Below are 23,539 nucleotides of genomic sequence, written 5' to 3' on the forward strand. Positions count from 1 at the left end.
TACGGATTCCTGTGCGAAATTTTGAATCGAGTTCCCGGCGAAGCAAACCCTAGTTGCTTCTCTTTCGAAGCGAGCGCTGCTTGTTCCCATCGTCTCTTCCTCTGAGGCACTCTGGAATTTGGAATCAGACAACAACCTCCGCTTCCCTGCTTCGTGTTTTGAACTTCCTTCAACGTTGCAGCTTTTTCTCGGACAGTGTATGGCTGAAACTAGTTTCCAGCGTTAGGAGTTTTGGCCGGGATCGATGTCAGGTTCGTACTGCGGGAAGTCATGGAAAGACTGAAATAACCGGAGAAAGCTGGTTTTTAGGTAGTAGCTGTTCATTTTGAGGCGTTTCAAATCATGTTGTCAGCGGCGGCTACATCTCCTTCGATCGTTCGAAGTTCCCTTGAGGTGATGCTGGATTCCATCAGGATGAAGGAGGAGCAGCCAAAAGATCTTCCACCTGCTTTGCCTGTCCGTCCCACCGCGAGAGGGCGCCTTCCTACTTCAAAAAGGTCCGTGGCTGTCAATCTTAAAGTCGGACAAAGTGCATCTGAGGAAATTTTAAGGGGTCACGTCAAACGGGATTTTGAGAATGAAGAGAAAATGCGAAGGGGTGATAAAGAGGCGGTGTTTAGGAGTGGTGTATTTGATAGTAAGAAACTGCGGAGGCTTGAGCGTCCAGAAGAGTCTCCCTATGTCATGATGACGAAGCTAGAGAACCACGGAAAAAAGGTGGAGGTGAATGATTCAAGGCCTTCTTCTGTAGCACTGCCATCATCCATCCCACGGAACAAGAAGTTGGGGAAGAGTGACACTAGTGAATGTGCCGTGAAGAAGGTAATTTATAGTTTCTCAAAATATCATCGCCAGACACTCTGGTTTACTTGTTTCTAAGAGTACCTGTTGGCGATAAATGTTTGATGGTTCTTAATTCTTACTCTATTCCGTTCAATTTCGGTATTCTTTATTCTTTTAAATAATTTTCAAACATATTACATAAGATTTTCCCGTTCCACCTTTTAGAATATGCAAGTTTGGTGCTGGACTCAGGAAGCGAAGTGGGAGCTAGGTCACATTCAAACAGTTTCAGGGGACAATGTGAAAATCTTGTTATCTGATGGAAATGTAAAAACCTAAATCTGTACTTCTCTTCTGTATAATTACAGGCAATATCTGGTAATTAATTACTGGTCCATAATCAGGTTCTTTTGGTTACTGGTGAAGATCTCTTACCCGCCAACCCTCATATCCTTGATGGTGTTGATGATCTTATACAGCTTAGTTATTTGAATGAACCATCAGTTCTCCACAATCTTAGATACCGCTACTCTTGTGATAGTGTTTATGTAAGCATGCTTTTCAAGATATGAAACTTAGTCTTAACTTTTTTTCCCCACTTTTTTCACCTTCACTAGTTATTTGAATTTTATTTCCCTCTATCCAGACTAAAGCAGGACCTGTTTTGGTTGCAATCAATCCATTTAAAGAGGTACCCTTTTATGGAAAAGATTATATTACAGCATACAAGCAGAAGCTCACAGAGAGCCCACATGTCTTTGCAATAGCAGATTCTGCTTTTAATGAAATGAGGAGAGGTAGGCCTGCATCTTGATGACAATTTTGATCTCTTATTAGGTAAATATGTTTGTGTTGCATTGAATTTCTGGAGCAATTGATAAATCCTAATTGTTTATTCTGCAGATGGTGTAAATCAATCTATTATAATAAGGTGATTTCATTCTCCATAGCAATTATGTGAAGCTTTTGATCCATCTACAAATTTCCAGCTTGATAATTTGTGTCATTCATTATTAGCATCTCTTGAGTGGTTATGTTGCATCTTGAATTGCAGTGGTGAAAGTGGTGCCGGTAAAACTGAGACTGCAAAATTCGCAATGCTGTATCTTGCAGATCTCGGGGGTGGTTGTGGCATAGAGGATGAGGTTTTGCAGAGTAACTCGATACTGGAAGCATTTGGAAATGCAAAAACTTCAAGAAATGATAACTCAAGCAGATTTGTGAGTTGGCCAATGGCTAGAGCAGTTTATTGTATTTGCATGATCAATATGTTTTTTTTCCTATCCTGCTAGCCTTGCCAACGTGTATCTATCATCTTGACAATTGTTTGCATATACACTGTTTTATGTCGCAGGGGAAACTTATTGAAATAAATTTCAGTACTGCTGGAAAAATTGGTGGTGCTAAAATTCAAACTTGTAAGAAATGTTATTGGTACCTTTTTACTGCTTCTTATATTAGATTTTCCCCTTGCAACTGACATTTTCACATCTCGTATTCTCAAACAATTTGCACATGGAAGTTTTACTTGAAAAGGTATTTATTTTACAGTATAAGGCAATTCTCTAATACATTGTAGCAAATTAGTACTTAATGGCTTATAACTTTTTTTCCTCTAGTCAAGGGTAGTTCAGAGACCAACAGGTGAAAGATCATATCATGTTTTCTATCAACTTTGTGCTGGAGCTCCTCCGAGTCTCAAAGGTATTCATTTAGTCAATTTCATATATGACCTTACTTCCCAGATACATGATAACTTTCTAGCTTTAAGGAATATTATACTATGCCACACATCTCTTGAAATTCAATTGTAATATGCAGAGGAGTTGAATCTAAGAACTGCTGATGAATATGAATATTTGAAGCAAAGTAACTGCTTGACCATAGACTATGTTGATGATGCTCAGAGATTTCACAAATTAATGGTAAATTTTAACTGATCACTCAAAAGCATGTTATGCTCCTTGGATTATTTTTGATGAAATTCTTTAATTGTTTTCAGCATGATAATCATGTAACTGACTAATTTTCTCCAGGAAGCCTTGGATGTCATTCAAATATCTAAGCAAAATCAAAAGCATCTCTTCTCTACACTTACTGCAGTATTATGGCTGGGTAATATTTGCTTCTCAGTGGTAGATAATGAAAACCATGTTGAAGTGGTCCTTGGTGAAGGTACACTATTTATACATGGCTATTCCAACTTACCATTGCTTTTTCTTGTTATAAACTCCTTGGTGTTTCCTCATGCATGCTTGCTCATAAAATGTAAGATGCATATGCATGGTTACTAGAATAGCTACAATAAAATATACTACTACAGCAAGCATGGTTTTAAATCTCATACCACCAATCCATATTGGATGTGATGTCTATTTCCACTTCCACACCAAGATGATGACCCAGCTGAGACACCATGCCAGGAGGCTGAGATCTTTGGCAGAGGCTTCCAACAGTTTTTTGATGGTGATTTAACTGTAAACTTTCAAATAAGTTTCTATTCCTCCACCTGGTTCCCTTTTTGATGCTGTTAGGGTTCAGCAGTGTGCAGGGTTCTTTGTGTTATTTGTTGCCGACGAACACCAGTATTTGCAAGCCAGCATGACACCAAATAGTTTCATGCTTTTGTTCTCATTGGGAATCAGAATCCCTGCTTATAACTTAACTTAAAACCTGAATAGTTCTAAGAAATGATCAAATTACAAAAAATAGATGGCGTGGACATGTTCAAAGGCAACTAGTAGATCCTTTAGTTACCTGAGTTGTATCCATTAGAGGGGAAGGTATAAAAGATTTTAGACTAATAGAATCTTTAGTTGGGTAATAAAATAGCGATTAAATTAATTTGAATGGTACTGGTGATGTAGTTCTAAATGGATCAATGATATTCACATAGCCCACCTTAAATAGTTGGGACAAATATGACAATGATGATGTAAATAACCATGCTAGTACTGCACCTTTGTTTGAGAAGTTACAATTCAACCAAATTATTAGATAATTTAGCTGGATGCAAGTTAGGCATTGGGCTATATAGCAGGACTTTGAATGGGAATAGTCATCTTTAGATCTATAAATAAATGATTTTTAATCCCATTTGTATAGAATATAATATCAAGTTTCTCAACTTGGTATTGGAGCCTATCCAGCTCCGTTGTTCTTCCTTCCTCTGATGAGATTGCCTGTTCTCCATGCTGCAAAGAATAATGTTCATTCTCTCCTGTGCCATTTGCAGGAGTAGCTAATGCAGCAAAGTTGATGGATTGTGAAATACCTGATTTAATGCTAGCTTTATCAACTCGTAAAATCCAAGCTGGCAATGATAATATTATCCAAAAGCTTACATTACAGCAGGTACAATTGGAATTATTTGCTCAATGGTGCTCCACTAAGATGATGTTGTACATCCCTTTTGGCTAAATTATGTCTCTACTGTTGCAGGCAATTGACACCCGGGATGCATTGGCAAAAACAATGTATTCTAGCTTATTTGACTGGCTTGTCGAACAAATTAACACATCACTTGAAGTAGGAAAATGCTACGCTGGACAATCCATTAGCATTTTGGATATTTTCGGATTTGAATCTTTTCATGTATTGATCTACCGGTGCTTTCAATTAAATATTGCTTTATTGAATGTTTCTTGTTTATTAGACTGACATTTTACTCTTGTAGAAAAACGGTTTTGAACAGTTTTGCATAAATTATTGTAATGAGAAGCTACAACAACACTTCAATCGCCACCTATTTAAACTTGAACAGGAGGCAAGATCCTACCTTCTTGATTTTTTCTCTCTCCCTTAGATATATACATGCAAAGGCATCATGCAAAGACATCATCATCATGATTATCCTTGATTGCTTGAATCTCATTAGTATTACCACTGAATTTTTTTGTTAATTTTTTTTTTTTTTTTTGTTTTGCTGTGTCAATAGAAGTTGTTTGCTATAAAGTAGTGGCAATGACTTCATTTTTCTTTGAAGGGGTTGAGTAGATATGATTTCATAAGGTTGGTTTCAATTCCTGGAATCAGTTATTATTTTATCTAAAGTATATGATGGTTTTTTTTTTGTTTGACATCTCACTTTTTGTGCAAAAACTCAATATCCAATTAAGAAAATTATGTCTCCTGAACTGAGGAGTTTGAAGGAAAGAGAGACATGATGCAGGAATCACCATGAGGTGAAAACAGTCATGGAAGGAAAGTAGGGAGGGAAAAAATCATAGGAAAGAAGGGAAATATTTCCCTTGTTTGCATTTCCTTGGAGGAAGGAAAGAAGTGAGTTTCTTTTTTCAACTGTTTACTTGGAGGGAAGGAAAGAGAGTGGAACTTAAATTTTAGCATTTGTTTATTGAAAGCATAAAAAACATAAATACAAAGCGGACGTTGCATGTGAACAATACTTCTGCACAAATTTGGCAAAACAATTTTGGTTAAAATCCCCAATCGGGGAAAGATCTCCATAGTCTGTTCCTCCCTCTCCCCATTCCTTCTAAAGGAAATTTAGGATGAGGATTGTTAGGTAAATCTTTCCGCCATTTTATTTTTTTTCACATTTTCTTCTTTGTAGGAAACACAACCTTGGATTAGATCATGGATGCATTATGAAATATTGACATTAGATGGCTTTGTTACAATGATATCACCTAGATCTATTACATTTAAATTAGAGCATGCATACAATATGAAAGGCATCATGTATCCAATCTTAAGGTGCTGAGATAAATATGTTTTGACGATAACAATGATGAGAATTCTGAAATTATCATCAATGTTAAAGAATTTAAAAAGTTGTAGGAGATGTTAACATGGGGCATTTTTTTGTACATGTATATGGCATTTTACTTTTATATCCATATATTATGAATTTGTTGTTAGTTAGGAATTAACTATGACAAATGTGCACATCAAACGAGAAAGAGGAAGACCAAAGAAGACTTGATTAGCAATAATAAAATAAGATAAAATTTATTTAAATATAAATGATGATATAGTAGGGGATAAAGCTCAATGACGTAGAATTGCGAGTTATACTCTATCTAGTGGAATAAGACTTGGTTATTGTTGTTATTGTTGTTATTAGTTAGGAATCAAACACCTTCGTTCTTTAATGCTAGAAGAAGTGAGACACAAAAATTTGAAGAAGAGAAAGTAGAATAATGATATGCAAGCAAAATCAACAAGTGAAATAATTATAAGTTGTTTGATAAGATATCATACGTCATAGTAGCACAAAGAGATAATATTATGTGACTGGCTACAACATATATCTCACACACTGATAGATTTTCTTTTATAAACCAAGGAATTGACTACAGGCATAAAAATTTGCTCAAGTATGTGGATGCAAAATTGATTACATATATGCCAAATTACATTCAAACACTATATCAAATTGGAAGAGCATCAAGTCGAGTTGATAGAATACCTGATAGGGCAGGCAGAAAACCTGACCAGGTTGACATTCAATCACATAAAATCCTAAAAGTCACAGACCCACTCAATAGGTATGTAGTTCAAATCAATGTAGTTCCATCCCATTAGTAAGTGTGATGTTCCCTGCACCCTTGGAAACATGCCAAGGAATTTGTCTCTCAAATCCTTGCATCTCACATTAATCAAAGTTGAATCCAACATGTGAAGGGCCTTGTGTTTTACTGGGTTTCTTTCTTATGGAACTTTATTGCAGTGCACCTTATTTGTTTTCTTTTTTATTTGTTTATATCTGGTTTATCTTATTATTATGCATTTCTAATTTTATAGGAATATGCCCAAGATGGAATTGACTGGGACAAAGTTGAATTTGTGGATAATACTGATTGCCTCAATCTCTTTGAAAAGGTTTGGCTGGTCTTTTTTGACTGCTGATACCTTTAGAAGTCTCATTAGAGCAATATCATGTTAACTTAATTGGTCGACTGAATTATATAAATATAATCTAAACATTCTTATTCCTAAATAATATTCTATATTAATTTTTGGATGTGTTGAAAATTGGATTTATGGTGGAGTATGGTTATGCTCCTTATTCTCATGACTCATGTGGCAAGTCTATCATTTAATCTTAATAAAGAAATTAAAATTCATGTGCTAGTATCCTTGGTGCACCAATATTTAATGTTCAAGTATTATCATTACACATTTGTTAGTACTTCCAAACTACTTTTGATTTGGTGAATGAGTTCCATACCTTTTTTGGATGGTCTTGAAGGGAAAGGAATATATTTGGTTATGAGCCGCAAGATGTTTACAATATCTTGTTTATGTGTCTTGGATAGTCAGCCCATGTATATTTCTGTATTTAGGGAGGTTTTATGTTAGCAAATTCACCTGATATTACACTTGTGGAATGTGGATTCATTATTTTGTTTGGGGTATTTGCCATTTTAGCCAATTCTTTAGGTATGCCTATGAAAACAGGAGCTCATCCTCCCATCTATTTACCAGAAGTGCAGTACACAGTTTCTTAGATTAGTTAGCTTAGGTGTTCTGAATTGGAGTGCTGGACATCACCTGGTATGGTTACTACAATTTGCTCTCCATTCTTTTAGCATTCTGTCCCATTACCTTTAACACAAAGATAGCAAAATAGAACTGTCTTACTTTGTTTAGTTTTTTTTTTTTTTCTGACAGACTAAATCTTAAATGTGCTACATGTGGATTGGTTTGTATTCTTCACTTAACTGGTGCAACTTTGTTTAATTCACACTAAAAAAAAATTGGTGCAAGTTTGTTAATTCACCTAAAAAACTGGTGCAAGCTTGCTTAGTTGCTGTCATGTCTCTAGTATGTGTTACTTTACTGTAATAGGCAGTGCCAAGATCTTGAATAGGCATTGGGTTGGGTGCGTGTGTATTATGGCTTAGTGATGATATCCTCAAGTTTCATACTTTTGGGCTCAAAGCAGAAGTAAGAGAAATATCATGCTCACTAAGCAACCTCATGGCAGGATTCCTGTCGACGACAAGTTTTTTTTGGTCTTGACCATGAGGTGTGTACCCGCACTACATTGGATGTTAAACTTACTCCTTTCGGGGCAAGAATGGCAAGGTTAAATCCTTTACAACAATTTCATTATAGTATTATACTAATTCGAACTGTTGAACTTTTATGGATCTAGCTGGCTTACCATTAGAGCTACTAACTGTCAGCTCAATGCCAGTTTTTAGCTATGGGAACATTTTGGCCTCTTAGAAGGCTCATTCATGACTTGGCATTAATCAGAACTCACAATGTTAAAGTTCCTATTTCCGTGATTTATTGACTGTACTCTGAGTAACAGAATGTCTTTTCCCTGTAGTTTCTGCAACTTACCATCCTTTCTAAGCTAATTTCATGCTTATTTGATTTTTCTTTTTCCGTTTCTTATTTTCTCAATTTATCATATGAACTTTTCACTTCATGATCAGCATAATAACAGGTCAGAGTATTACTGCTGTTTACCTTATCATTGCAGAAACCTTTAGGGCTAATATCCCTTTTGGACGAAGAGTCTACTTTTCCTAAAGCATCAGATCTAACTTTTGCTAACAAGCTCATGCAGCACTTGACTGGTGACAACTGCTTTAAGGGGGAAAGAGGAGGTGCTTTTAGAATTTCCCATTATGCTGGAGAGGTCAGAAACTTCACTGTTTTTTGGCTTTGCTGGTATCTGATTTCTGTTTGTTGCTGAGTTTTAACAAAGGGATTTTCTTCTTTGTGGACCTCTTAATTGTATGGGTGGATTAAAAGAACTTTTCAGCTTGATTTTATTTTTGTTGTTTGATCAGCACACAGTTTGATTACAGAAATCTCATTTCCTTAACACACTTCTTGCTGTTTATTTAGATAGCATCATTCTTTCACTTAATCAGTAAATTACTCATTTGTTCTCCAAATTCCTCCATTTGACAATTGAAATGGCAACAGGTTTCATATGATTCAAATGGGTTCTTGGAGAAGAACAGAGATACATTGCATACAGATTTAGTCCAGCTTCTTGTTTCCTGTGCTCACCTGCTTCCCAAATCATTTCTCTACAACACACTGCAGTCTGAGAAGGATCAAAGCCCGTTTCGACAACTAGGTAGTGTTGATCTACGGAAGCTAAGTGTTGTGGCGAAATTTAAGGTAGTGACAACCATATTAAGTAATCAACATTTATGCTCTATACTATTCTGTCAAGGTCTTTTTCTAGACAGCTTACTGAACTCTTAAGGAGCTCAAGCAAGCCTTTACTGAGCTTAACTAGAGAGAATCTCATCTTATAATCATACTCAAACTCAAATCAATAAGTGAAACTTATCTTCATTATGCGTGGATACATCTTAAAAGAATATAAAATGATTTGGATTCTAAGCAGTTACATTATGTCTTAAAACTACACTGGTAGTAATTAACTTGGTGACAACCATATTAAGTAATCAACATTTATGCTCGGTACTATTCTATCAAGATCTTTTTCTAGACAGCTTAATGAACTCCTAAGGAGCTCGAGCAAGCGTTTACTGAACTTAACTAGAGAGAATCTCATTTTATAATCATTCTCAAACTCAAACCAATAAGTGAAACATAGCTTCATTATGCATGGATACATCTTAAAAGAATATAAAATGATTTGGATTCTAAGCAGTTACATTGTCTTAAAACTACACTGTTAGTAATTAACTTGGTGACAACTATATTAAGTAATCAACATTTATGCTCGATACTATTCTATCAAGCTCTTTTTCTAGACAGCTTAATGAACTCTTAAGGAGCTCGAGCAAGCTTTTACTTAGCTTAACTAGAGAGAATCTCATTTTATAATCATGCTCAAACTCAAATCAATATGTGAAACTTAGCTTCATTTTGCGTGGATTCATCTTAAAAGAATATAAAATGATTTGGATTCTAAGCAGTTACATTATGTCTTAAAACTACACTGGTAGTAATTAACTTGATAAAAGAAAAGATTATGTAGATTATTTTGTTCTCAATTAATACATTTTATATAAAATTTAGTATGTGTTTTATAAATAAGAAAATAATATAATTAAATATTTAAATAAACCTATATATATATATATATATATATATAATGTTAGTGTTTAGGGCAGTTGACACTAATAATCTAACTCAGATTTTGATTAAAATAATTAATCATATATAGAATGGGTGCTTGAAAGGGAGTGGAGCTTCTAGGGTCTTGTATGATCACACGCCTCCATTAAACTAAAAGGGAAGTATTGTAATTGTTAGGATCAATGACCAGTCTTGAAGAGGCTTGAGTATGTTTTGATATGACTAGGGGGTGGGGGAGAATAGCTGAAACTCTAAAATAAAATTTTGCAAATTCAAAGATAATACAAGCTTGTCCGTAGTACGAGAGTGCTCGTGCATATTTGGTTGTCTGTGTCAAGTATAGATGCAATGGAGGTAGTAATAAACAAATATAAACAAAGCTAATATACATATTTAAGGTGTTTCATTGAGCCCAGCTTAAATATGTTTGGTTATCCAAGCTAAACAAATTATTTGATCTTGTTCATTTGGCGTTTCAAACAAATGTAGATATGCTTTTCCCTAGTTTGTTTGCGATTCGGTTGGTTTGCAGTCCTATACTTGCTGAGCACTTCTGTCACTAATTTTGAGTTTCTAGGAAGATGTCTTGCATGACTAAATTTTCTTTTGCAAAATGGCCTTTCCACTGGTAACACATTCTATTCTATCCTTCCTAAATATTTGTGTTACTAGGAGTCCCTTACATGTGCCTTTAACAAGATGAGAACTTTAATGTGGAATGAGATTTCTCTGTTACTCCCCTAGGCACATATTTTAGGGCCCTCTTTGACACTTGAAATTCATAGGATATCTCCATTGATGTATGCTTCCTTCAATATCTTACTAAAAAGCTTTTCTTATACAATAGTTCCTTCCAACATTTATTTTAGTGGATCTGTGCAGATAAGCTATTTTCTGCACTTCTATTCCTTTAAACTTTCTTTATGAGATTAAACTTTTATACTTCTGAGAAACAAGAATAATTGTCAAACCTCTGTATTGTTGTGATGTTTATGGCTCATTAATAATTTCAATCATAATCACCAAGAGAGATAAATGTTCTAATGTTGCTAGGACTTGTAAGTTACAACTGTTGCATTGTGATTTTGGTGCCTAACATTAAATTATTTTTTTATCAACGCTGGCATTTTCAAGAATAAATAGAAATTGTATTTTCACATATTTGCAAAACAAGTGAGTCTGTATCTTTGTATTGTATATGTTCATCATAGTCAAATCTAATGGTTGGACTTTTTGATATAAATTTGATTGCAAACTGATACTGTCATATGTTGCAACATGTTTGTAGGGACAACTTTTCAAGTTGATGCAAAGGTTAGAAAGTACTACTCCACATTTTATACGATGTATCAAGCCAAATAGCAAGCAACTCGCAGGCTTGTACCAGCATGATCTTGTCTTACAACAGCTAAGATGGTGTGGTGTTCTTGAAGTTGTCCGGATATCCAGATCAGGCTATCCAACTCGTATAAAACATCAACTATTTGTTGAACGGTGTGCTTTTTTTTTTTAATTGGGTAAAGCAGCAATAGTTTGGCTGGATGATAACTTCTTATGACTTATATACATATTTTCTCTGTAGGTATGGGTTTCTTCTCATAGGAAATTCAAAGCCTCATGATTCACTCAGTTTAGCAGTTGCCATACTACAACAATTCAATGTGGCACCTGAGATGTATAGAGTGGGCTACACAAAGTTATTTTTCCGAACAGGACAGGTAGTTTGTTTTTCTTTATTCTTTCACATTTCTCCCTTCAATGCAATGGAATTTCTGCTTTGGTTATTTTGTACATTTGTCGTTCACATCGATATTCTTTCATTAAAGTTTTTCTCTGCTTTTATTTGTCCTCAAGGTCCACTTTTGGAGCTTAATTTATTCATTTTGATTCCTACTTTTGAGGAAAGGGAAGTTCAAAGGTCCACCAACTAAGATATGTACAATCATGTGGCATAGACGGAGATTAAATTTATAATTAAATTGATCTATTGCTGAATTGTTTGAGAAATTGATTGTAAATCAGGTCAGCTATGAGCCAAAAAATTCAGCACCTACCATATCTGACTACTAATGACTAGGTTACCAATCAGTAGGACTGAGTCCAGAAAAAAAATAAAACTCTAAGAACTTGTAATGTCATAGTATATAGTCAATATATTTTGAATTGTCAAATTTGTGCTTTATTTGTAAAACACTGCTGAAGGGGAGCCTTGGCGCAACCGTAAAGTTGTTGCCATGTGATCAAAAGGTCATGGGTTCGAATCTTGGAAACAATCTCTTGCAAAAAGTAGGGTAAGGCTGCGTACAATGGATCATTCCCCGGGACCCCGCATGGCAGGAGCTTTGTGCACCGGGCTGCCCTTTTTTTTTATTTGTAAAACACTGCTATTCCTTATACATAAATGTTGCTACAGTTGCTAATTTCTTTCTTAGCCTGCTAGTCCTGCAACTGTCATTAATCTCGTAATAGACGCTAGAAAGATTGTGTTATAAACAATAAAGTGCATGGGGTATCGATTAATCATGTTCTGTTTCCTGTATGGAAGTTTGGTTAAAATCATTTGTCAGTTACTATGAAAAGGAATAATGCAATATAAATAATCATATGTATCCTATGCCTATATAATATGACTTTGAGATGTTATTTATGTTTTTCAACACTCTTTGGTTTGTATTCAGATTGCTACACTGGAAGAAGCTCGAAATCAAGTTTTACGGGGGGTTGTTAAGGTTCAAAAGAACTTCCGTTGTTTTCAAGCCCATAGGTGTTATAGAGAAATGATGAGCGGAGCAACTACGATACAATCATGTAATGCTTCTATATGCATCTTGGGCTAGCCATCACATGCTATGCATCTTTTAATCTTTTCTAACCTTTTATAAATATATATTTAATTGAGGCAAAATCTAGTCTGAACTAGGAAGAATGCTTCTACTAGCATGCTTAAGTGTAACGACCCGACCCTCTTGGCCCATTTGGCGGCCCATTTGGCGACCCTCGGGTCGTCGACCGTCGGCCCTTATGTCGTCGGCCCATTTGGCGACCTCTCATGTCGTCGACCGACGACCCTTGGCCGTGCCGTTACTCACTAGGACTTTCCACCCCTGGTCAGTGGATTTTTGCCTCCCCCAGGATTCACTTGGTTACCAGGATTCATAAACTCTAATACTTAAGCCTGGAGGTTTAGAGTTCGAATCCTGGCGGAGGCAAAAATCCACTACCAGGGGTGGAAAGTCCTAGTGAGTAACGGCACTGCCAAAGGGTCGTCGGTCGACGACATGAGAGGTCGTCAAATGGGCCGACGACATAAGGGCCGACGGTCGACGACCCGAGGGTCGCCAAATGGGCCAAGAGGGCCGGGTCGTTACATTAAGCTAGGCTTCTTTCATCAAATGCCATTGATTTTAACTAGCTCTATTATTTTGACCTGTTGATAAAGGAGAAATGCTTCATTTAGCTGGACAAATATTCTTTTATTCTTCTTGTACATGTCATCTTCTGTTAAGAAACCAGTATCAGTTTTTTGGATCCTTCCTATACCTTATTATTTTGACTAATTTTAACTTAAATAGTTATTCGTGGTCAAAAAGCAAGACACAATTTTGATGTTTTGGCAAGGAGATGGAGTGTGGCTATTCTTATCCAAAAGCATGTGAGACGACGAATTGCTAAGAGGAGATTTGGCTACCAGCAGAAGAGCATTGTTCTTTTGCAATCTCGTAAGCTAGCTAAATCTTGCAACCATCAATTTAGTCATTTTCCAGTTCCTTTTGGGCTTCAACTCTTTTGAATTGTCTCTGCAGTTATTCGTGGTTGGTTGGCAAGAAAGAATTTTGCTGGCTGGCATATTCAGGAAATGCCAAAACAAAATCATGTGCTAGTAAAGGAAACTTCAGAAATGAATCTTCCTCGACCAGTTGAGGTATCTACTTAATATTTGTGCTTAAGAAGATAAGCCCTCTTTGTATATCAAACATCAGTATATGTGCAGTACTTAGAAGGTTTGTTTATTGTAGTTCAACATAATTTATCTACTTTGAGCTTCTTGTCGGGCAGTATTTTGGAAATTTCTCAAAAATAATCTTCTTTGTGGTATGGTTCTTAAGAAAATGATTGGAGTCATGTTCAAATCAAATGTCAGTTTCAGGACATAGGTTTGCCTACTCGATAACCTTTGTATAACCTTCATTTTTGTTTATGTATTTATTCAGTGATACTGGATAATGAGTGTATTGCTTAATGCTTTATGCCATAGAAGTTACTGAAGCTGTGAACTGACTGAGCATTTGCTAGTATCTTGTTATAGAATGGATATCTCTTAGGATTCAATTGCTACATCATATAGTATTATCATCTTCCAAATAAAAATTGCGGACTAGTATGTCTGAATTCCTAATTCTGTGTGACATGGAGTTACAGGCTTACAGGAACTAGCATAAATAAAATCTGGAGGAGAATTTGGTGTTTTGAATGCCTACTTGGAACTGTTCATGTGTTTGTATTATTTTTGCATCTTTAGATCCTCATGCATTCTATTTTTTGCAAACCATTTTATTTATTTATATTCTTAGTACAAAAACTCTCTTTGAACCGAAAGCATTGCATGAATCACATTTGCAATTAATATTAGAAAAAAAATACTGTAACTAAAAATGAAATTATATGGCTACAATGATGTATTGAGTTTGATAGAAGCAAGAATTTTTCATGTGCTTTGTTAAAAGCAAATTTTATCATGTAGAAATTTATTTTCGTTTTTCTAATTAATAGCTAAAGATATCATGCTCCAAAATAGTAGGATGTAACCATTCAGCTTCATCAGGTTCACCTTACAAATACCAATGAACTTCACAAGAGGGCCCTGATGGCAGAGGCAGCATTGAGAAAAAAGGAAGAGGAAAATGCTATATTGCAGCAAAGACTTAAACAATATGAGTCAACATGGTTGCAATATGAACTAAAAATGAAGTCAATGGAGCAGACATGGCAGAAACAGCTATGTAATTTGCAGGTGAATTTATAAGATAGAGTAGACATGGTTTTTGTTCCACTTCTTTGATGTACTTCTTAGATCATACTTGAATACATTTTAGCATTTAGTTAAGATTAGAGCATAATTTACTATGGTTAATTCCGATTTGTAATTTCATGTTCCAGTGTGTGATTGCTTGAAGCTTAGGACAAATTTCCATTTACTTTATTCTTTCTTTCCAATGGATGTAAAATTTAACATAAAGAACCCTTGAACTTTGTTTAGAGTTTTCTTTGTGATCTATTTTTCAATGTGAATAATTTGTGGCATCATTAAGTTAATCCTTACATTAGCAACTGAAGGAATTATACTGCTTTAAATGCCTAATGAATTTTTTACACTACAGTTAAGTTTAGCCACTGCACGAAGGAGCCTCCTTCCTGATGATATGACAAGCCAATCTGATCGGTTGGATATGTACCCAATTAACCACAGCTATGAGTCAGAAGATACATCTTTCAGTGATCAAACACCTGAAGAAACTCCTACTAAACACATTTTAGATGGTGAAATAGCAAGGAACATTGATTACAGAAATATAGCGGTTATTCATCTTGTAAAGGAGTTTGAGAAACATCGGCAGACATTTGAGGATGATGCTGGATCCATTGCCAAAGTGAAGGTAGGGCAAGCAAGTTCTAAAGTGAATCCTGTTGACGAACTGCAAAAGTTAAAGGCGCGGTTTTCTAGCTGGAAAAAGGCTTACAAATTGCGCCTGCGAGAGACAAAGGCATTGCTTCAAAAGTATGGTCATCCAGAAGAAAAGGCATCCAAAAAATGGTGGAGCGTAATAAGCACAAGATAAGGTGATTACTCCCAGCAATGCTTATTTCTGTTATATCTATCCCAAGCATGCTTTATATGACCATGAATACTGTTTTTGCTCAAGTTTCACATTTTGATAATATCTGAAGAAGTTAATGCTGTTGCAATGTTGTAGTCAGGCCCTGTGCTGTTAAGTAGCCTTTTTTTATTTTCCTGATTAGGGGGGAGTTGCCTATTTTCACCCTTAGATCAGTGTTGTTAAAGATGGAATAGAAGATCTATATGTATCATGAATCAACTATTATAAACATCATAGGAATTTTACATTGCTTTCTCACTCACACTATATATATATATATAGGATTTTGTTATGTTGCACAGCCCGTGAACATCTAGTGTTTTTTTTTTTTTTTGAATTTTTTTTAGAGTTTATATATAGGATTTTGTTATGTTGCACATCTTATGGTGCACAACCCGTGAACATCTAGTGTATTTTTTTTTGACATTTTTTTAGAAGGGTATAGTATTTAAGCTAAAGAAATTAAAAAAAAAATACACTAGGTGCTCATGGGGTGTGCACCATAAGGTGTGCTGCATAACATCCCTATATATATATATATATATATACCCTATTTACCTTCTTATGCATGATGGTGCGCACCTCCCACACGCTTGCTAGGCTGCACACACACTGTGGGCGATTGAGGGGGCGTACCCATGTGTTGTGGCCCCCCTAGTGGCCCACGTGGGCGCTGCCCCCTCATCGCCCAAGGCAGGTGTGCACCGTGGGTGCGTAGGGTATCGGAGTTGTGGTAGAGTTTTCTTATAGTTGAGATGTATGATTTGAATTGATCTTTATGGGTGAGAATAACTGAAGAATAGATCTTTTCTTGCATTCCATACTAAAGTGGCTTGCAATATTCAAATTTCTTATAAATACTTTCTTCTATGGTGGTTGAATATTCATGAAGAAGTAGGTTGAAAATTCATAATTCAAGTACTGATATAAAGTATGGTTGAATCAGTGCAGAAGCATTGCTGACTTGCTTAAACAATGGACAAAGTAATTAGAGGGTTAGATAATTCTTGTAATCAGGTCACAAGGCATGCTTCTCATCTATTTATTGATGGTTCTTTGTGATCATATATGTAATGTCACAATTTGCACGTTGACCAAATGAGAAAATTGATTTGTTAACTTGTTAGGTCTAACTACTTGTCCCAAATGCTTAAATCCAAGTTGATAATAGTTGATGATTCACCATCTCAAGGTATCAATCTCTTTCACTGGCCCACAACTCGAAAATTAGATTCTCTCATACATATGGTTTAATGCTCACTTCAAAAATTGAAGTCCAACTTGCCACCCTAACTGAGACATAGCTGTCAACCTTTGTTACTTTGACTCTTTAATTGTCTGTCATGTTCATGTCAGATATCAACACTCGGATATTGACACTCTGAGTGGGTACAATATTTCTATTGATCACACGTCAGAAATTTTAGAAATAGCCTGTGTCAGGATTTACACTTGTGTCAGATACATCCAAATCTGACTGACACAGGTGACAACATGTCAGGCTGATGTTAGTTTTGCTATCAACAAGTAGTTATTTTCAAACTCTCATCTTGTGTAGGATTAAGTTGGGTCTGATACTAACATGTCACAACTTACTCAAATGAGAGATCTATTCAATATGTGTTATCACATACAATTTCTATGAATTTTGCCTGGGAACTTAAATTCTATTGTATCACAAATTATGGCAAGGTAGGTGTAACATTGAAAAAAATCACATGAAGAATAGAATCAAATCTTTGAAGATCAACTTCTTCCTGTCATCTTTTTAAAAATGCAAGTTGGGTTCAGTGGAATTTGGTGGCCAAGATATTTGAAGCAACAGAAGTCTAGAGAGTGTTGATTAAGGTTAGTTGTAGTGCATCACTTTTAATTGAAGAATGTACCATTCATACTTTGCTAGTCATTGTCTTAACATTGTCAATACTATTAGGGAAAGGCAAAAGCATCAAGAACTTCAAGAACACAAGTATGTTGGATTAGTTCAAGGTAGGACAACCAACAATAAGTGAAGGGGCCAAAGCAACAAGGAAATGATCATGACAAAAACAAGTTGAAACTTAAGATATCCATGATGTAATGGTTAATGTAAACGGTGATGGCAATGACACCAGCTATTCAAAGTGCTCAGACCATCACAATAACTAATAACTTAAAAAATGTAATTAGTTACCAGTGTGTTATGTTGGAACAAGAAGGTTTTGTGCAACTTTTACAGAGAACGAAAACTTGGAAGTTGGCAAGCATTTGTGTACTGGAAGATAGCATTCTTGATGTCAAAACGAGGACAAGCTTCAGTTTTTGATAGGTTGCCCAAAGGCCAGGAAATTGACTTTGATCCAGTGGCTGTTGTTGCTATGAAAGAGCTACATAACTAATTTTCTTGCTACAGTTTGTATCACATGTATATATTTAAAATGGTATCATCTGCATTTTGTATTGAATGTTGTTTCATTGGTCTGATATTTGAGTCAACTGTCATTTATAGCAGTTCTGTAATATGAACAACGATATGATAGATGTTTTATCAAAGAAAATTATTGTGCTTGAATATATTTGTTGAATTTGCATTATGTACGACAATCTCAATTAGTAATTTCATTTTGGACAAGAGATTCTTTTGGTTTGTTTGGCATTCTGTTAACACTTGGTTTTCCTTCTCAATGTTTTTAGATTGTAAATATTTCAGTTAAAGAGGTTATTTTTGCATTGTCTGCCACTTAATCTAATCTTGAATATCAGGTTTCCATGTAAGTTTGGTAAACTTTGATGTGCAGGATCTTACTTATGCCACATTATCTCATGTAAGCTTAGAATTACGACATGATTTTTGTAGGGAGGCCTTCTATTCTACATCATCTATTTGTCTCATCTGGAAGCCCGTAAAATCATTGATCCAGATGACTCAGTTTCTCTAAATGGTTGTCTAATAATGACTATCTTTGCAAGGAATGATTTTGCTGTCATAGAAGAAAGACAGCACTGTGCTACATCTGTTGTGTAACTAGCGAGGTAGTCAGTCTGCTTAATATTCAATACGCAAGAAGTTCTAAGCGTCAAATTGTTATGATTAACCTTTTTGGCATTTGTGCTTCTGAAATTGAATCTGACGCTCATCCTTTATTTAAGTGTGATTTTTCTGTTCCTGATGGAATCAATTGCTTCCATCTATGTTTCAATGACAGATTAGGACACTTGTTTTGTAAAATGGCACTATCAGTGAAGTAACTTACCTTAATAAGTGTATCTTCAACCAGAATATGAAAGCTGACAACTGCTTCCAAAAGTTCCGCAACTGAACATAGTGAATATAGGGCATGTAACTATTGTCTGGTCACATGTGTTCATATATTCCTTTAATCATGTTTTTTGGTGGATTGCGTGTCAACTATTTGTACATTCAATGTTTATTAGTTTCCTAGTGGATGCCCATTTTTGTTTAAAAAGATCATGAAGTGTGCTATATTTGTCTTTGTTAGATGCCCTCTAAGCTGCTAAATGTTGGAAATATGATTTTATTCTTGTGAAATGAACTTTTAAGCAAGAAATCAAGTTTAATAAAATTATATTTATCGACCTAAAAGGTCCTTTTCACTTCTGACTATGGATCATTTTCTTGCCTTCATTTAGACTGTGTCTTTGTAAATGGAAAGGAAGATTTTTGGTGGCTTTTGTCCGAATGTTAAGCGGCCAAGATTTTGGTAAATTGAGACCAGATGATTATGCTGTGAATTCTAAATATCAACAATATCATTTTCTAAAATAGAATAATTTTTTAAGATCAGGGGGAGCTTTGGTGCAACGGTAAAATTGTTGCTTTGTGATATCACAAATTTGAATCTTGGAAACAGTCTCTTGTAAAAAATAAGGTAAAGTTACGTATAATGAATTCTTTTCTGGAACCTCGCATGACAAGAGTTCATGCATTGGACTGACTTTTTTATATATTACTTTCTATTTCATGCCAGAATTGTCAATATTTTCTCAGGAATATGTCTATTTTGAGTATTTTGTATTTGTAAACTGTTCACATAAGTATTTCTTGCATTTTTATTGCATACAGCGTCAAATTGTTATGATTAACCTTTTTGGCATTTGTGCTTCTGAAATTGAATCTGACGCTCATCCTTTATTTAAGTGTGATTTTTCTGTTCCTGATGGAATCAATTGCTTCCATCTATGTTTCAATGACAGATTAGGACACTTGTTTTGTAAAATGGCACTATCAGTGAAGTAACTTACCTTAATAAGTGTATCTTCAACCAGAATATGAAAGCTGACAACTGCTTCCAAAAGTTCCGCAACTGAACATAGTGAATATAGGGCATGTAACTATTGTCTGGTCACATGTGTTCATATATTCCTTTAATCATGTTTTTTGGTGGATTGCGTGTCAACTATTTGTACATTCAATGTTTATTAGTTTCCTAGTGGATGCCCATTTTTGTTTAAAAAGATCATGAAGTGTGCTATATTTGTCTTTGTTAGATGCCCTCTAAGCTGCTAAATGTTGGAAATATGATTTTATTCTTGTGAAATGAACTTTTAAGCAAGAAATCAAGTTTAATAAAATTATATTTATCGACCTAAAAGGTCCTTTTCACTTCTGACTATGGATCATTTTCTTGCCTTCATTTAGACTGTGTCTTTGTAAATGGAAAGGAAGATTTTTGGTGGCTTTTGTCCGAATGTTAAGCGGCCAAGATTTTGGTAAATTGAGACCAGATGATTATGCTGTGAATTCTAAATATCAACAATATCATTTTCTAAAATAGAATAATTTTTTAAGATCAGGGGGAGCTTTGGTGCAACGGTAAAATTGTTGCTTTGTGATATCACAAATTTGAATCTTGGAAACAGTCTCTTGTAAAAAATAAGGTAAAGTTACGTATAATGAATTCTTTTCTGGAACCTCGCATGACAAGAGTTCATGCATTGGACTGACTTTTTTATATATTACTTTCTATTTCATGCCAGAATTGTCAATATTTTCTCAGGAATATGTCTATTTTGAGTATTTTGTATTTGTAAACTGTTCACATAAGTATTTCTTGCATTTTTATTGCATACAGCAGCACTATGTCTGGATTCAATGTGGAAAAGGGTGTTCGTTTGTCTCATTTCTGATTAGTGGTGTCCTTTCACTCTCTGAATGTGTGCTTGATGCATCTTTATAAAAGGGGCCGTCAACCACTAAGCTGTATTTCTTGGATCATCCATTAAGAGTTGCAAGTTTCAGGTATATTATATTTTCGTTCAAGCAGTTTTAAGCCAAGAAATTGTTGTTGGACCATGCAAACTTTTTTTTTTAATTGTTTTGATATCGTATCTTTTGTTCATTTGCAAAACATTCAAATGCTATAAAATAAGTGTGTTTCTTTTTCTGAAAGGCAGCTTTGCCGTCAATTCCATCTTCTCCTGCACAGTACTGAGCTAAAGATTTTTCAGCCACATGATGGACAATAAATTTGTATGCTACACGCTTATCCTTTTACGATATTTCATTCACTCTATATGAAATTTAATTTATAATATATTTTTTATTAATTGACACATATTTTATTACTTTGCTTTAAATTTAATCCGCACGAGAAGCAATACAAGGCAAACTTAGAAGAAGAAAAATTCATCCCACAATTTGGCCTGTTGGTCCGTACTTCACTTTCTATAGGAGGCGATGATGGAAAACGAAAGATCTGCCGCATCCCTTTCAGGTACCTCAAAAAGTGATTCCAATTTCTAGCTCACTCAATAATTAAAAAGCTTGTAGGGGACTATGAGCAAAGGTTACTACTGCCTTTGTAGGAAGGGGGGCCATTTGATCATACTTGGACCCAAAAAAAAAAGCTTGATGGCGAATTGTTTAGTGAGGTGGATGAGAAGAAAAGAGTTGGCAGAGTGATGTGAAGTAAACATCCATCCCTGCCACTTGACCAGTTCATTGAACCTTCGGCCATGTAGTGTTGCTTCATCTTGTGACCTTCCATCAATATCAGATTTCATTTTGGTATGTACACTTGGAATACATTTTATGATCACATCATGGATGTGATCTTAAAATTGCTGTGTACACTTGAATACATTTTGGTTTGTAGTGTTGCCGATTAATAGTTGCTCAAATTAGGAAGAGAATAATCAACTTCTTTGAACCATCATAATCCATGAGTGGTTGTCTTAGTTTCCATGCCACTTCTAATCTTCAGTTCATTATGCATATGCAACCTTCTAATATTGTTTTTTTGTACTAGGTAAGCAAGTTATGTGGTGCAATATGACCTTATGCAGGGGCGTAGCCAGGATTTTTGATTAGGAGTAATTTTTAAAAATTCATGAAACGATAAAGGAATAACTTACAATTCTTGAAAGATCATTGTTTTTTAGAAAAATAGAGAAGATAAAATAGAAAGGAAGAAGTAAAAAAAGAGAGTACTTTACTTTCTTCGTTAGCAACCTTGACTAGTTTCAGTGAGTTCATCAATAACACAAAGAGAGCAAGGTAAGACAAAACATGACTATTTTGATATGCCCATAAAATTCTAAAAAATATCAGAAGAGGAAGAAGTAGGGGGGTTGATGACTACTTGATTTTGTTACTAGAAGAGGGTAACAACTGATATTGTATTTCTTGCTTATTGGAGAAGAGAAAGGAGAAGAAAAAAGCTCTTGTGCTTTAGAAGAGGAGAGGAATAAATTGTAGGTTTACTAACATTGGAGACGAAAAAGAGAAGAAGCAAATGAGGAAGAAGAGGAAAAAAAATAAAAGAGAGGAATGGGTGAAGGGGTGACATACGGTATGATTGGGATGTAACATGCATAGGAAGAAGAGGGAGAGAAAAAAAATGAAAGGTTTTGTCAAAAATATTCTAATTCTTTTTAAATCGTTTGAACTCGTTTAAACATTAAACTTGGTTTGGTCATAACTCAATTTCAAATCAATTCCTATTGAATTTAGTTCAAAGTTGATTCAATTTAATTTAGCTTCCTTACTTTGTGCCTTACGATTTAGTTTATTCGTTTATTATTATATATTTTATTTTTAAAATTCAATACTTAACATTTCAAATCGTGATATTTCCTCGTAGAAGTGGTACCAATGGATAACTTAGATCATGAACTTTTTAAATATATGATCAATTTCAATTTTCATCATTGAATGATGATGAATTAACTGCTCAAAGTGACGATATATATATATATATATATATATATATATATATATATATATATATATAAAATGTGAGTGGGGGTGGTGGCACCCCCTCTCCTTAATATGGCTGCACCCTTGATCTTATATATTGTGTTCATTTGATCCATCACCCCATGCATTAACTTGTTTTGATCGAGAATGCTCTACCTAGAAGATGGTTGCTTTTATCAGCCTAATAACACCTAATAACGTATATGGGATGTGGTAAAGTAAATATTTTATGCACTAGACCATTTTACCTCAATTTGCTTTAGTTTCTCGTATATGATCTAATGAAATTATATTTATATTTTTCATATTGCCCTAATTTAGCTCCTAGTTTTGCTACAGATGTTTTTTACTCATTATTATACCTATACTAAGAGGATCCACATCAATTATTCTATTTAAAAATTTTATTTTAAATTTTAAATAGGATAATTAAAAAGTTTTTACATAATTTTTTATTCATTTCCTAAATTTTATATTATAAATATTATTTCTTTAAATTTTAAAAATAAATTTTATTACTTAAATATTATAGAGGATAGAGAAAAAAATAAAAAGATTAATATATGATATAGTAAAAAGTAGATATATAATTTAATAAAAAAAATTATTCTAAATTGTGTATTTGAATAAAGAAGTT

At 34.7% G+C, this 23,539-nt stretch overlaps 1 protein-coding gene and 1 long non-coding RNA gene across 6 annotated transcripts; both read left to right on the plus strand.

Moving 5' to 3' along the window:
- On the plus strand, window positions 1–18,934 carry LOC122035922 (myosin-1-like). 5 transcript variants are annotated; one of them, XR_006127279.1, is made up of 26 exons: window positions 1–822; window positions 1,009–1,110; window positions 1,188–1,331; window positions 1,430–1,580; window positions 1,687–1,714; window positions 1,838–2,003; window positions 2,138–2,201; window positions 2,306–2,319; window positions 2,403–2,487; window positions 2,605–2,708; window positions 2,820–2,958; window positions 4,019–4,137; window positions 4,225–4,377; window positions 4,460–4,549; window positions 6,550–6,627; window positions 8,243–8,401; window positions 8,695–8,895; window positions 11,117–11,322; window positions 11,411–11,546; window positions 12,507–12,636; window positions 13,401–13,547; window positions 13,632–13,750; window positions 14,651–14,839; window positions 15,207–15,666; window positions 17,397–17,552; window positions 17,638–18,257. XR_006127279.1 is itself a non-coding variant. In XM_042595082.1 (25 exons), the coding sequence occupies exons 1-24, from the start codon at window positions 343–345 to the stop codon at window positions 15,663–15,665; spliced, it is 3,663 nt and encodes a 1,220-aa protein (XP_042451016.1). In that variant the 5' UTR covers window positions 1–342; the 3' UTR covers window position 15,666; window positions 18,541–18,934. The 5 variants fall into 5 exon arrangements, 1 of the variants encoding a protein (XP_042451016.1); XR_006127278.1 differs by having other exon boundaries at window positions 17,401–17,552; XR_006127280.1 differs by having other exon boundaries at window positions 17,496–17,552.
- An 858-nt stretch (window positions 18,935–19,792) lies between these two features.
- Window positions 19,793–21,819, plus strand: LOC122035940. The gene is made up of 4 exons (XR_006127286.1): window positions 19,793–20,943; window positions 21,095–21,174; window positions 21,300–21,418; window positions 21,510–21,819. It is a non-coding gene; the product is annotated as an uncharacterized LOC122035940 (long non-coding RNA).
- The last annotated feature ends 1,720 nt before the right edge of the window (window positions 21,820–23,539 follow it).

Source organism: Zingiber officinale, unplaced genomic scaffold, assembly GCF_018446385.1.
Source record: "Zingiber officinale cultivar Zhangliang unplaced genomic scaffold, Zo_v1.1 ctg126, whole genome shotgun sequence".
Taxonomy (NCBI): domain Eukaryota; kingdom Viridiplantae; phylum Streptophyta; class Magnoliopsida; order Zingiberales; family Zingiberaceae; genus Zingiber; species Zingiber officinale.